The sequence below is a fragment of the Notothenia rossii genome (genome assembly GCF_949606895.1).
Source record: "Notothenia rossii genome assembly, chromosome: 4".
In the NCBI taxonomy this organism is placed as follows: Eukaryota; Metazoa; Chordata; class Actinopteri; order Perciformes; family Nototheniidae; genus Notothenia; species Notothenia rossii.
Window position 1 is genome coordinate 76,689,529 of NC_136902.1, and position 12,094 is coordinate 76,701,622.

Here is a 12,094-nt window from a genome sequence, read left to right on the forward strand (position 1 = left end):
CCGGAAAGTGTATACACTGTAGCTAGCCAGAAACTGTTGAGCATGTTTTACTGCTTTGCAGGAAATATAGTACTCAGAGAAATGTGTTTTTCCAGACACTGAAGAAAGCAAAATTCCATGACTTGTCGCTATCAGGACTGTTAGGGAAAACATCAGGCAATATATATTGTGAGATTATTACATTTCTAAGAGAAATTGATAAATTAAAAATAATCTAGAGTTTTGGTTCTTTGTTTTGTTTCTTTTGTTTATTGTTTTCTGCTTAGTCTCTTGTCCCCACTCCAGTCCAGTTGGTGGCGGTAATGCACCTACAAGTTGGTTTGCCAACCGCCAATAAACACGAAAGAAGAAGAAGAAGAAGAAGAAGAAGTTGTTCTTAACGCAAGAACAGCGAACGGGATCTGTGACGGCCGGGATTTTCATTCATCCTTCCGTGGTGTGTATGCCTTCGAAATCGAACTGAACAGTTTTATAATTTTTTGTTAACTAGACATTTAACCAACCAATCTGTTGATTTAGTTAATGTATTTGGAGGTCTTTATGATATTGAGGAGAATCGGGATATATAGAATAGACTAGATACACATAGATAGTACGCTTCTGAATGTAAGCTAAAGCTAGTAGATAGCTATTGCGCTAACGTTCACCCCACGTTATTCAAGTTAGCTTGTTAGCTTAGCGGCTAATCGATTGTTGTGCTCCCTTTTGGTTTAAAAGGAATTTGTTTTAAGTTGTTAACTTGTGTGCAGGTTAGAACATGGCTGCTCCGGATGTACGGCTCAATCATTCAATCTACATCAACAATTTGAATGAGAAAATCAAGAAAGATGGTAAGTTATGTTCCCCCTTTTGTCGTATAGCCTTCCGTTTCTGGCTTCAGTGCACATCAAACTAATGGTTTCTCAAAAATGCTCTCGTTTTTTGCAGAGTTGAAAAAGTCGCTATACGCAATCTTCTCACAGTTCGGCCAGATTCTGGACATCTTGGTGGCACGAAACGTAAAGATGAAGGGTCAGGCCTTTGTTATTTTCAAAGAGGTCAACAGCGCTGCAAATGCTCTAAGATCCATGCAGGGATTTCCGTTCTATGACAAGCCCATGGTAGGTTAATCACACATTGAGTACCAGACGAATAGGATGCGTCACAATTAATAAAATATGCCACTAAACATATGATTGACACAATACAATATCCCTTCCTACAGCATATCCAGTATGCCAAGATGGACTCTGACATCATAGCTAAAATGAAGGGGACTTTTGTGGAGCGTGACCGTAAAAAGAAAGAGAAAAAGGTCAAGGGAGCTGATGCAGCTGGAGCTAAGAAGGGGGTACCAGGAGCTGCTGCACCGATGGTTGCTGGGGTACCGGCTGCCATGCCTGTAAGTAAAGCACTTTTGGCAACAGGATGTGTACAGTTTAGCAAGTATTCACAAATTACCCTGAGTATAAATGTAGACAGAGAAATTAACTGTTGTGGAATCTGGAATCCTGGACAAATATTGCAACTGAATCAAATAATTAGTATTTCCGATCCTTAGCTTTTGGGAAATTGTTGTCATATTTGTTTCCTCTAATGGCCAACATGTATTTCCCCAAACAAAGTAGAAGTTTTCTTTGTGCCAAAACATGAAACTTTAGTAAAACTTGCATTGGAAGACTGACTAATGAAGTGAATAACAAAAGTAAAACAATATTAAGGGAGAATTAGGCAAAAGTGTGCCTCCAGCTGATAAATGGTTTCATTAAGCTACAGAAAAAAATTCCGCTTTGTGATCATTTTGACTTGTGTTTATTTTGTAACCATTTTCTGACTTTTCATAGACCAAAACATCAAATCACTATGACCAAACATCTAATCACTATGTGAAAATAATTCCCTATTTCAAAATGTATTTTCCTACTTTATTGTGCTCCCTCTATACATTCTGACGTATGTTATGAAACCATAAAAAAACATTGCTTGTGTAAAGCAAAATGAGGATAGGTTTGTAGGAACATTTCCGATCAGCTTCACATGTGTATCACTCTTCAGGGTATGCCCCCCATGAGCCAGGCTCCCCGTATGATGCACATGCCTGGCCAGCCGCCTTATATGCCCCCTCCTGGCATGATGCCTCCCCCAGGGATGGTGCCCCCTGGCGCCATGCCTCCTGGCCAGATGATGCCGGGACAGATGCCTGGACAAATGCCACAGCAGGTAGTGTGTTCTGACTTGACATGGTGTCCTTATGAATAATAATAATGTCATAGTTTTGTAATGGTGGATCTATCCTGATCTATGGTGTCTTTTTATCCTCACAGGTTGCAGAAAATCCTCCCAATCACATCCTCTTCCTCACCAACCTGCCAGAGGAGACGAACGAGCTCATGCTCTCCATGCTGTTCAACCAGTCAGTAACAACTCCTACTCTGCATTTGCATTGTTCTTGTTTGTCAATTTGGTGCCAGGCCTGACTGTATTGTTTTGTATTCAGGTTCCCCGGGTTCAAGGAGGTCCGCTTAGTCCCCGGTCGCCACGACATCGCCTTTGTGGAGTTTGAGACTGAAGTGCAGGCCGGTGCCGCACGAGACGCACTGCAAGGCTTTAAGATCACACAAGCGAACGCCATGAAGATCTCATTTGCTAAGAAATAACTCCTCCAGCCCAATCTTTTTCTAACATGCAACCTGGGCTTTTATAAATATACAGCAGTCACCCGAACTAATACATTTTTAGAAAATAACATTTGCTGAGCAGTTATATTTTTTTCTCTGTCCAGGATTACATCTAAGTATATGTTCTTTGCATCAGGATGCTGTGTTTTTGTTCCACGCAGACAACTTCAGGTACATTTACAGAGTTCTTCATCGTACTGAACAGTATCACATCCTGGGTTTTTCTTTTTTTTACTCAAATCCAGGTATAAATTGATGAATCTACTGTATTTTCTTTGAAATGTGTGTCATGAAGCATTGCACCCGGGGTCTGGTCTACCAGACATTGTACCTGGAGCTTGTGTTTTTTTTGTAATTAAAATTAATTTTCCTTGAAACAATGCTCTGCCTCACCTATTCATGTGTTTATGTTTCAGTTGGACTTCTTCTTAAGCCAATAGATGGTGCTACAAACCTACTTTCGTCTACCTCTGACGTTGAGGGCTGTTGCACAGGGTTAGGTGGGTAAAAGAGTGGTTGGGTTAGACCTCTTTTAAACAGTTGTGTACCCACTTCCCTGCTGTCATGAATATGGCTGAAAATGTATGTGGCCTGCAATATGTTTTTATTGCAAAGGTTATATTGTTAACTACATGCATGCATAGGCTTTTTATTCCAGGCAAAATCTTTCAAACATATTTAGCCACAGAGTATTGATTAAATGGCAGACTATTTCCTCCATACGGATAGGTTGATTATCTAGTGGTTTTCTTTTAATAATCCATAATGGACTCAAAAATACATTTTAGCGATGGAGAGAAGGACACCAATGTCATGTCACTGAAGTCGTTGACTGGACTCGGTCTGAAAGCCTCCCACATTGTCCACAAATGTAATATTTTCCAGACAATGAAATACATTGGCCTCATAAATAGATAATATAAATTAGATTTTTTCTTTCTCAGGAAGCAATCAAAATCAAACCACTTTGTTCAGAGCTTCATGGGCCTCCATACAAATCATTATATCCCTCCTGCTTTTTAAGCAAACCAATTAAGGGTCCCATTCAAGTTGCTTTGAAGAATACATAGTATTACTAAACAATCATGTTTCATTGGGTCTTTATTTGTTTTCAGACTGATTACTTAAAATATCAATTCTACAGTATCATTTACTGATTGGTCATGGGCCATCAGGCTTTGCCAAAAGGTTATCAGAGTATTTCCTTCGTCCTTTTGTTATTCAGGACAAATGTTTTTTTCCCTCTAAATCAATTCAGCGACCAAAACATAAATGTTTGGTTATAAATGCTTGATCTGCTCACTTGATAAGTAGCCTGACATATGCCAGGGTTATTTGACTGGATTATGTTTGATGAATCATTTAAAAGCATTCAATGTTTTTAAGGAATTGAGGACATAATTGAATGTGTTATATAAAATAAATTGGGATAGTATCGTTTTTAAATGGATTGCTATTTTTAATGCTAGGCACTGTTCATTTTGGAAATGATAATCTGTTAAGTAACCAGTCATTAAAGCTCTCAGATAAATATAAAAAGTCAAAATGGCAATATACTTTGTAATGCTGTGGGAGCAACACAAAGGGTATAGCATAAGATCTAAATACTACAGTGCAAGCACTTCTGATTTATGGTCATGACGCTAGGCCTCTTTAGGCACTGACACACTGTGTTTTAGTAATCATGTTTAAACAACTATCTGATTATTGCAAATGGTTACAATTGTTTGAGTTTGCCAATTAGTAAATGCCTGCTGTGTGTTTTGCAGTGTATCTCAATGGCCGTTCCACACTAGTAATTAAAGTCCAATAAGGACCACCACCTCCTCTCAAAGGCTGGATTAATGAGTGTGGAGCGGAGTGATGTGTGAATTGGGCATGAAAAGCTTAATTTAGCCTCGCACTATCAACTGTGCCCGGCGCACACAGGGCCTCCCTGTTGTGGACTTAAACTGTGCCCTGAGTAATTGTCTTCACGTCAGCTCAATGGTACACTGAAATGCACATTCTTCTGTAGTTTCCCAAGCCTTTCCACACTCCCTTATTTTGCCTTGAGAAAGCGCTGACCTTAGCCACCAGGGTGCTGTGTGTGTGTGTCCCATGCTCTTGGCAAAATGCCTAGTGCCTTCCCATTCACCAACACAGTGATCTCTCAGTTGCAGGGACTGAAAGGCAACTTCTACTTATCCGGTGGGTTATGCGTGGGAGTGAGATCAAAAATCAGCTTGTGACAGTGCATATCTGCTTCTGTGAGATTTCTGACATTTATTGGCCTATGTCAAGAGCGTTGTTGGTTATATTCCCCTTTTAAGGCAGTTTGTTTAACTTATACAGATGCGGAAAGTAAGCATATTAAATGAGGTTAAGTACGAATTTGAGCTACATGTAATTGAGTGTTTTATATTAAAGGTCCCATGTCATGGCCATTTCTACTGATCATAATTCCATTCTAGAATAGATTTATATTGTGCAATTTTCCAAACTCACATTGGTTTCTCATACAGCATCTCTGTATAGTATGTGTATTCACTCTGTCCTAAACGGCTTGTTGGAGCTCCTGCCCCCCCCTCCCTATCCCACTGTGCTCTGATTGGTCAGCTCGCCCACTATGTTCTGATGAGTCCACCACCGTTACAGCGGAACATCAGTGATTATGTGTTACAATGGCGTTAGCAACCAATAAATGACAAACAGATGAAAATGCTGCGTCGGGTCTGGGTGCCGTGTTGGCGGGACGTTGCGGGGCTCGCTGCTGCGAGGAGCGGACAGTGTTGGGGGAGACCAGGAGGAAAAGTTGTCATGACAAAAAAAATTGAAAATTGTTTTTTTGAAAACAGAATTGTTATGACGTCGACATGACCGTCGGAAGTTACACTTAGAAACCTATGAGGGAGCTGTAGGACACAGTGTAATGTACATTTCGAGGATGGAAGGTCAATAAGCGGCGTCAGGGGGGCGCTAGGGGGTGCTGCAGGTCCCCCATAAGGTAGCTATAGCACCCCCAAGAAATGTATGTCTTTTTGTGGGAAATTCATAATTTGAAAAATGATTAATTTGAAAATGATATGCTAGTACAGTGTACGTCTGGGTCTCTGTGTTTCATTCAAGCTCGGCTCTGCGTGTGTGTGTGGAACGAGCCATTTTGTGTGCGTGCACGAGCGAGAGAGAGCACGCATCGGTACCGGAGATTGTTGTTGTTAGCATCTGGTGCTAGCTAGCTACGCTAACGGATATAAGGAGCTTTTTCAACAACAAGATGAAGGGAGAACTCTCGCATGTCAGACTGAGAGGCTCAGATAACCTCAGCTCAGTGAGGTAAAGGACTGTGTTTAGATTACCCACTGAGATTAGTTATCTCAGTGGGTCTCAAACGGTTATTAATTAATGTAAACAATTATTTCAGAGGCACACGATCATTATAGGTATAAAAAAAAAGAAAAACAGTTATGAAATACTATGACAGTAAAACAAGAATACAGTTTAAAAGGGGATTGATTTGTAAAACATCCAGAAAGAAAAAGTAAATCTGTTTACAGTTCTGTTTCATATGGATGTTGAGTAATGTATCCATAGATCTCTTCATTTTGCTTTCAAAGTGCACCAGATTGATGCATTAACTTCAATATTAAAAAAAAAAAAAAAAACCTTCCCGGGGGAGCATACCCCCGGACCCACCTATGTTAGGTCCACTCCCCACTTATAAAAATAGCACTTTACTCCTGCTTACACCTATATGCCGTGGCTGATTATCAAGCCTTCATTATAACAGTCGTGGGTACACTGTGTATATGCGTTGGGATTGTTGCAGTAGAGAATTCCACTGTAGCGACCGGTACATTAATGGAAAACCCTAAATGGTTGAGCACCCTCTATGAAACGTCAAGCTACCCCACAGCACTCCCAAAAGAAAATCTCTGGCGCCGCTACTGAGCCTGCAACCAAGTTTTGAAGAAATGTGCAGTGCAAAACAGGCTCATTGCAGCCTAATGCTGTGACACACTTTTTTTGCCAAATATCAGCATTTTCCTTCTTTTCATTTTTTTGCACAGATTGCAAAGTGGCAAAGTAAATAACTTATTGTTCTAGCAAAGGGATTGTATTATGTTTGTTTTTTTGAGCACGTGTAGACTTATGGAGCATTGTTTTATTATCACTGTTCTAGCAAAGTGGTTTTTTTGTATTTGTTTGAAAGGAATGCTCACGTTCATATTGATGTATTTTAATACATGTTAACTTGGCCCATTAAGTGACTATTTTGTGTTGTGGGGTGCCCGACGTTTTTTTTTCTCCAAAGGTGGCCTGACGGAAAAAGTTTGAGAACCACTGCCATAGACCATGATGAATTATATCCTAAGACTCCTGTACAATATGACCATTAGATGGTGCCAAATGCACCACTCGCAGGCCATGGCCTCTCAGGGATTTCAGAGGTTGCAGGTTTATGGTTATAGGAGATTCTTCTTTGGTCTTTCTTAGGTTCCAGTCAGACAGCAGACCCACTAATGTCTGTTTCTGGATGGATGGTTAAAATTCAGCTCGTGTTTGAAGGTCACAGCCCCGCTATGCAAATGAGCCCTGCAGCTCCTTAAGGGCCCTCTGTTCTGCTCCGGGGTCACGGCAGAGGGCCGCGGAAACACCAGCGGTTGTCAGGGAAGCTCTTGAGCAACAAGCATGTGGAGGAGGGAGGCAGCATCTCATTAGATATCATCCTCCATGAAGAAGGTACATTGTGCAGAAATCTTAGATACAACTGACAAGCTCTGGATGTGGAAAATACTCCCAAGAGACCGTGAAAGTATTCACCCTACAATTCTCGTTTATATTTTTGAGCTGCCATATAGCCTGTGGCATCATTAAGCAGTGGCATGTGCGTACAGTGCAGGCTGGCAGCTGTTTCAACAAGCCTAATCGTAAATGTGGGTATGACGATAATTTAATAAAATATCAGAGCTGTAGGTTTGGTGCGTATACCTGTGCTGTACCACGTGTGTCCTGACGCTTGACATCTTCAGGCAAAAACTCTACTTAAAGCTTACATAGGCCAACTGTTTATTTCCCAGGCTTAATGGTAGGCCTATATATTTGTGATTGAATAACTTAAATGTTGTCATCCGTAGCAGAGCTGTTATGAATGCCTTCAACTACAGTCGCTTATAGAAACTTCCCCACTCAAGAGTCCACCCGAGCCTGCGCCAATCTGTGAAAAGCAGATAGCCTAATTGGCACGGCGGTGCTTTGAAGCGAGCCGGGGACAGCGGAGGTCTGAAAATGGAGAAGAGGGACCCGAGAGGTGGCACAAAAGATAGAAAGGAAACAGAAACCCAAAGAGGGGAACTGAAACGCTTTTAGGATAATCCCATGAGTAAATGTGACATAGGCGGATACTAATGTTTAAAAAAGTTTGGGTTGGTCCGCAAACTGGAGAGGGAGAAAGAGAGATCGTATTGGTGCGCACTGGGAACCATCCGGACAAGAGCTGAAAGACAGATCTACCCTGCCTGCCCCAGGACACACCCTCCATGCTCTCTCTTTCTCTCTCTATATATCTCTATCCCCCCCCCTCTCTCTCTCTCTCTCTCTCTCTCTCTCTCTCTCTCTCTCTCTCTCTCTTTCTCTCATTGTTGTCCACACACTGACTGTCGCCGCCGGGCTTCGTATCGGGTTAACAAATGACCAACCAGCCGCTTCGATGAGAACAGGGCAAAGTGGAATCATTCTGATGGAGAGAGACGCAACTTGGGTGACTGCTTTCTCCCACTCATCACGGAGTGGATATACACATTGAATGTATTAGGGTGTCTTTTTTGTTTGTTTTTGCGCGTGGTTCAGGCTTGAAGAAGGGAGAGAGTGTGAGCTTATTGGAATGAGAGTCAAGTCAAGTGAGCCGGCAGATTGGACCTTTAAAGCCTCTTAACGCAGGTGGTGCGAGGAATACAGCGTACGGGGGAGTGTGTTTATGTGCCGTGTGTGTGTGTGTGTGTGTGTGTGTGCATGTGCCATTCCCAGTGGAGATCCACCCTGGACTCAGGTGTGTGTTTGTGGGTCGGTGGCTGGGGGATGGTTTTCTCTGACCTGGGCGCGATGAAGTGGCTCTGCGGGAGCTGCAGGGTTTAAGACCGGAGAGGGGGAGAGCTGGGCGGACGGTCGGACGCAGGGAGGGAGGAGGAGGACATCACCACCGCCAGAGCGCACAGCACGGCTCCCAACCCCCTGACGCAGGGATGGAGAGCACAAGAGCGCACAAGGTAACTCGGCTCTATCCAAGAAACGGGAGTGGAAAGATCACGGAGATGAAGAGTGAGCGACCCCGGGGACACCTCCACCTGCAGCGGACTGTGATTTTTCTCCTCGCGCTCACGATACAACCCCAGGTAAGCCACCGATTAAGTGCTATTTTTGGCGGCGTGTACTTAAACCTCCGGAGCTGACTTTTACCTGTTGTTCAGTCTGTGTTTCGTATCACAGCTGTTTGAATACAGGCAATAATGGAGTCTTTACACACTGTCTGTTCCTTCTTTGTGTTGCCCTCATTCTGCTCCTACATGGCGCTGTGCCCACCTGTTGTATCAGTGCGCTGCTGTCTGTTATCCCACGCAGCAAGATAACTACTATAATCCTGTTTTAGAAGCACTGAGTGTAAATAACAAAGGGATACAAATAGTTTAGCTAAACAACTCTTTGATGAGACACACAAATTAAATAATCTATAAAATAATATTATATATTTCGTGAATTTCAGTGATAAATAAATGATATTGTTTTTTAAGGACTGTAATGCTCCTCAGTGGAAAACTGGAGAATAAATAACACCTTTATTACACACCACACATCCTCTGCAAGGCATCCACACCCCATGGTTAATAAGTGAATACCAGCATCTGCATTTTTCTGCATCTCAAGCTAGCACGTTTGCTTGATGATGCATTGCCTTTTTTTAAACGCAATTCTCAGCTGGTTTATGTCCATGACTCATGGTTCCATTGATGCATACTCTATTTTGTGCGTAAACTACTGGATACAAGCATAGTCAATCAATTCTGACAAGCTCGGAGTATGTATTATTTTTGGCATGCATCACAAGCTTTGTTTTCTATGCCAGCATAATATGGGCCCAGAAGGTGCAAAATTACATCCCAAAAAATCCCCTTTTTTGCCCTTTGAGCTGTCAAGCTGTTGCTGGCCTGATCAGGATGCCTATGATTTGTGACAGGACTCAATAATAGCAAAAACATGCCCAGAGGTGTGTGTGTGTGTGTGTGTGTGTGTGTGTGTGTGTGTGTGTGTGTGTGTGTGTGTGTGTGTGTGTGTGTGTGTGTGTGAGAGAGAGAGAGTCTGTGTGTGTGCATGTTTTCTCTAAACAGTGTGCTCACATCCAGCATCTGTGTCTTGGGTGTGTGTGGAGCCCGGGGCCACAGCAGAATCAACTCTGGGGCGTGTGAATGTTGAATGTTCGGGTAGCTCTGCATGTCTCTCTCTCTCTGCACCTCTGCAACCACTCGCAGCTAAAGAACAACACACTCCACTCCCTCCGTTCTCTGACTGCACTGCAGTGAGTAACACTCTGCATCCTCTGCTGCTGCTGGGGACTTTTGATTAACACAGAACGCAAGAGACCATGTGAATGGGGACACCCTGCTCAGAATAGAACAATTCATAAGTGAAGCTTATTGAATCTTCAGAGGTCACTTCATGTTGCTTGTTGTTCAGTTTTACAACTTCCAAGGCTTACATCTGCAGTGAAATGTGATTTGGGATACTGTGAAAACATGAATAAACTTTACAAAATCTATTTTAATTTTTGCCAGATTTAAAAAAACGGCTGAATAAGAAAATCATTGTGCTAAATAATAGAGCCTGTCATTTTTTAGCAGGGTAAATGTTTCCCTCATCATCTGGTCAATAAAATGTCAGAACATATACATGCTGATACAAGTCCCCGGAGTCAAAGGTGAAATAATTCTTAACACAGAGAACTTTAGTCTACTAGCATATAACACTAAGAAAAAAAGGAATGTTTCATATTTGAGATGCTTGATACAACAATCTTTAGCCATGAAAAAATACTTACATTTTAAATCGATTATCAAAACTTAATTAAAGCGTTGTTTCAGTCAAACAATAAATGAGAGGCTTTCCTTTCTATTCTGCTTGTTTGCTCTGTACCATGTGGGTGACTGTAATGTGAACTACAGCTCTACAACTGTTTTACCTAAACTGTTGCACTTTGTTTGAAAGAAGAAATTATGCTTTATTATGGTGTTTTTATAGCACTTCCTTTAACTCTGTGGTCTTGTTTTAACTCCTGCACTGCCTTAGCACTGTCCAACCTGTCTCTCGCAATGAAACAGGGTTCAGTTCCTGAACGTAAATATCTTTAGACGAAGAGGATTTGTTTGTGAGCCACCCTGAGTTTTGGGTGTAGTGAACCTCAAACTGCCCAAAGCTCTCTCCTGCAGAGACGGTCTGAGCCTCGGCTTGGCCCCTCTCTCTTTCCCTCTCTCTCCCTCTCTCTCTCTGAGCGGACTGAGCGCTGAAATGCTGGTATGCAGGGAATGGCTCGGGCAGCGAGAGGAGGAGAGGAAGAAAGGAGGATGTAGAGTGATGAGCGCCACTGTATCTCCACAAGCCTTTTGATGTAGACTGGTTCACCCCCCTTCATCCCCCTGTCCCCTCCCACCTCACCCCCCTCGGCTCAGGGACAGGGGCAGGAGAGGGACACGCTAACCAAACACAATGGGGCGACTGAGGTTCGGGCTCAGTGTCGGGCAGTGGACACACGAGAGCTTGTTGCTCGTGGTGATTACTGTCCATAATGAAGCACACAACTCCACTTGGGGATGCATGATTCTGATTCTTGGACTTAATGAGCAATAATTAAGTCCAATGTTTGTGCCAGAATGCCAAAAAGAGCTGTGAATTATTGAGATTTATTCATCAATAGAGGTTTCGTGGCAAACAGAGATGACAGTGGCATCATGTTTTGTGTTTTTTTGTTGCCGTTGTTGTAAGAAGCCAAAGCCATTGTTTAATTCTGCTGTGACATACAGACAGAGGAGCACACACACCCACACACATGCATTAACGCACATACCTGACCCCTGTGCTCCGAGACTCCCTGGGGGTCTTGTTAAATCTGTGTGGATGTGTGTTCACTCCACCCATATTCAAACAGTAAGGGAACACAGTAAAGAAAGGGAGGCCGATGAAAAGGAGCATGGCAACACTGCAGAAAAAAAGTTGATAACAGAACGAGAAATGACAGGAGTGTTACAGCTTGTTACCACAAAGAGAAAGGAGGGAGGAGGAGTCACCTCTGTGTCATTGCCCCCTGGGTTGGGAGAGTGAGAAATAAGAAGGGAGTGGTGGTGACACAAAAGGTGGAGAGAAAAAAGAAAGACAAGAGGCGCTTTCACACCGGAGTACTTTTCCCAGGAATA

The 12,094-nt window shown here is 42.6% G+C and overlaps 2 protein-coding genes across 8 annotated transcripts in view; both read left to right on the forward strand.

The window, feature by feature from the left end:
- Positions 1-343: 343 nt before the first annotated feature.
- snrpa (small nuclear ribonucleoprotein polypeptide A) lies at positions 344-3,037 on the forward strand. The gene is made up of 7 exons (XM_079677326.1): positions 344-436; positions 750-830; positions 928-1,100; positions 1,205-1,381; positions 2,035-2,199; positions 2,304-2,392; positions 2,477-3,037. Exons 2-7 carry the CDS (start codon positions 758-760, stop codon positions 2,634-2,636), a joined length of 837 nt encoding a protein of 278 aa, XP_079533452.1. The 5' UTR covers positions 344-436; positions 750-757; the 3' UTR covers positions 2,637-3,037.
- A 33-nt stretch (positions 3,038-3,070) lies between these two features.
- The window catches only part of LOC307035991 (uncharacterized protein), a 47,438-nt gene continuing 38,414 nt past the window's right edge, over positions 3,071-12,094 (forward strand). For 2 of the 7 annotated variants that reach the window (XM_079675906.1, XM_079675908.1), the window contains exon 1: positions 8,262-9,028. In XM_079675906.1, the coding sequence (XP_079532032.1) occupies positions 8,879-9,028 (150 nt within the window). In that variant the 5' untranslated portion in view covers positions 8,262-8,878. Of the gene's footprint in view, positions 3,158-5,464; positions 5,644-5,874; positions 5,973-8,221; positions 9,029-12,094 lie in introns of those variants that run through there. The other 5 variants (XM_079675907.1, XM_079675910.1, XM_079675911.1 and 2 more) reach the window with 5 other exon arrangements.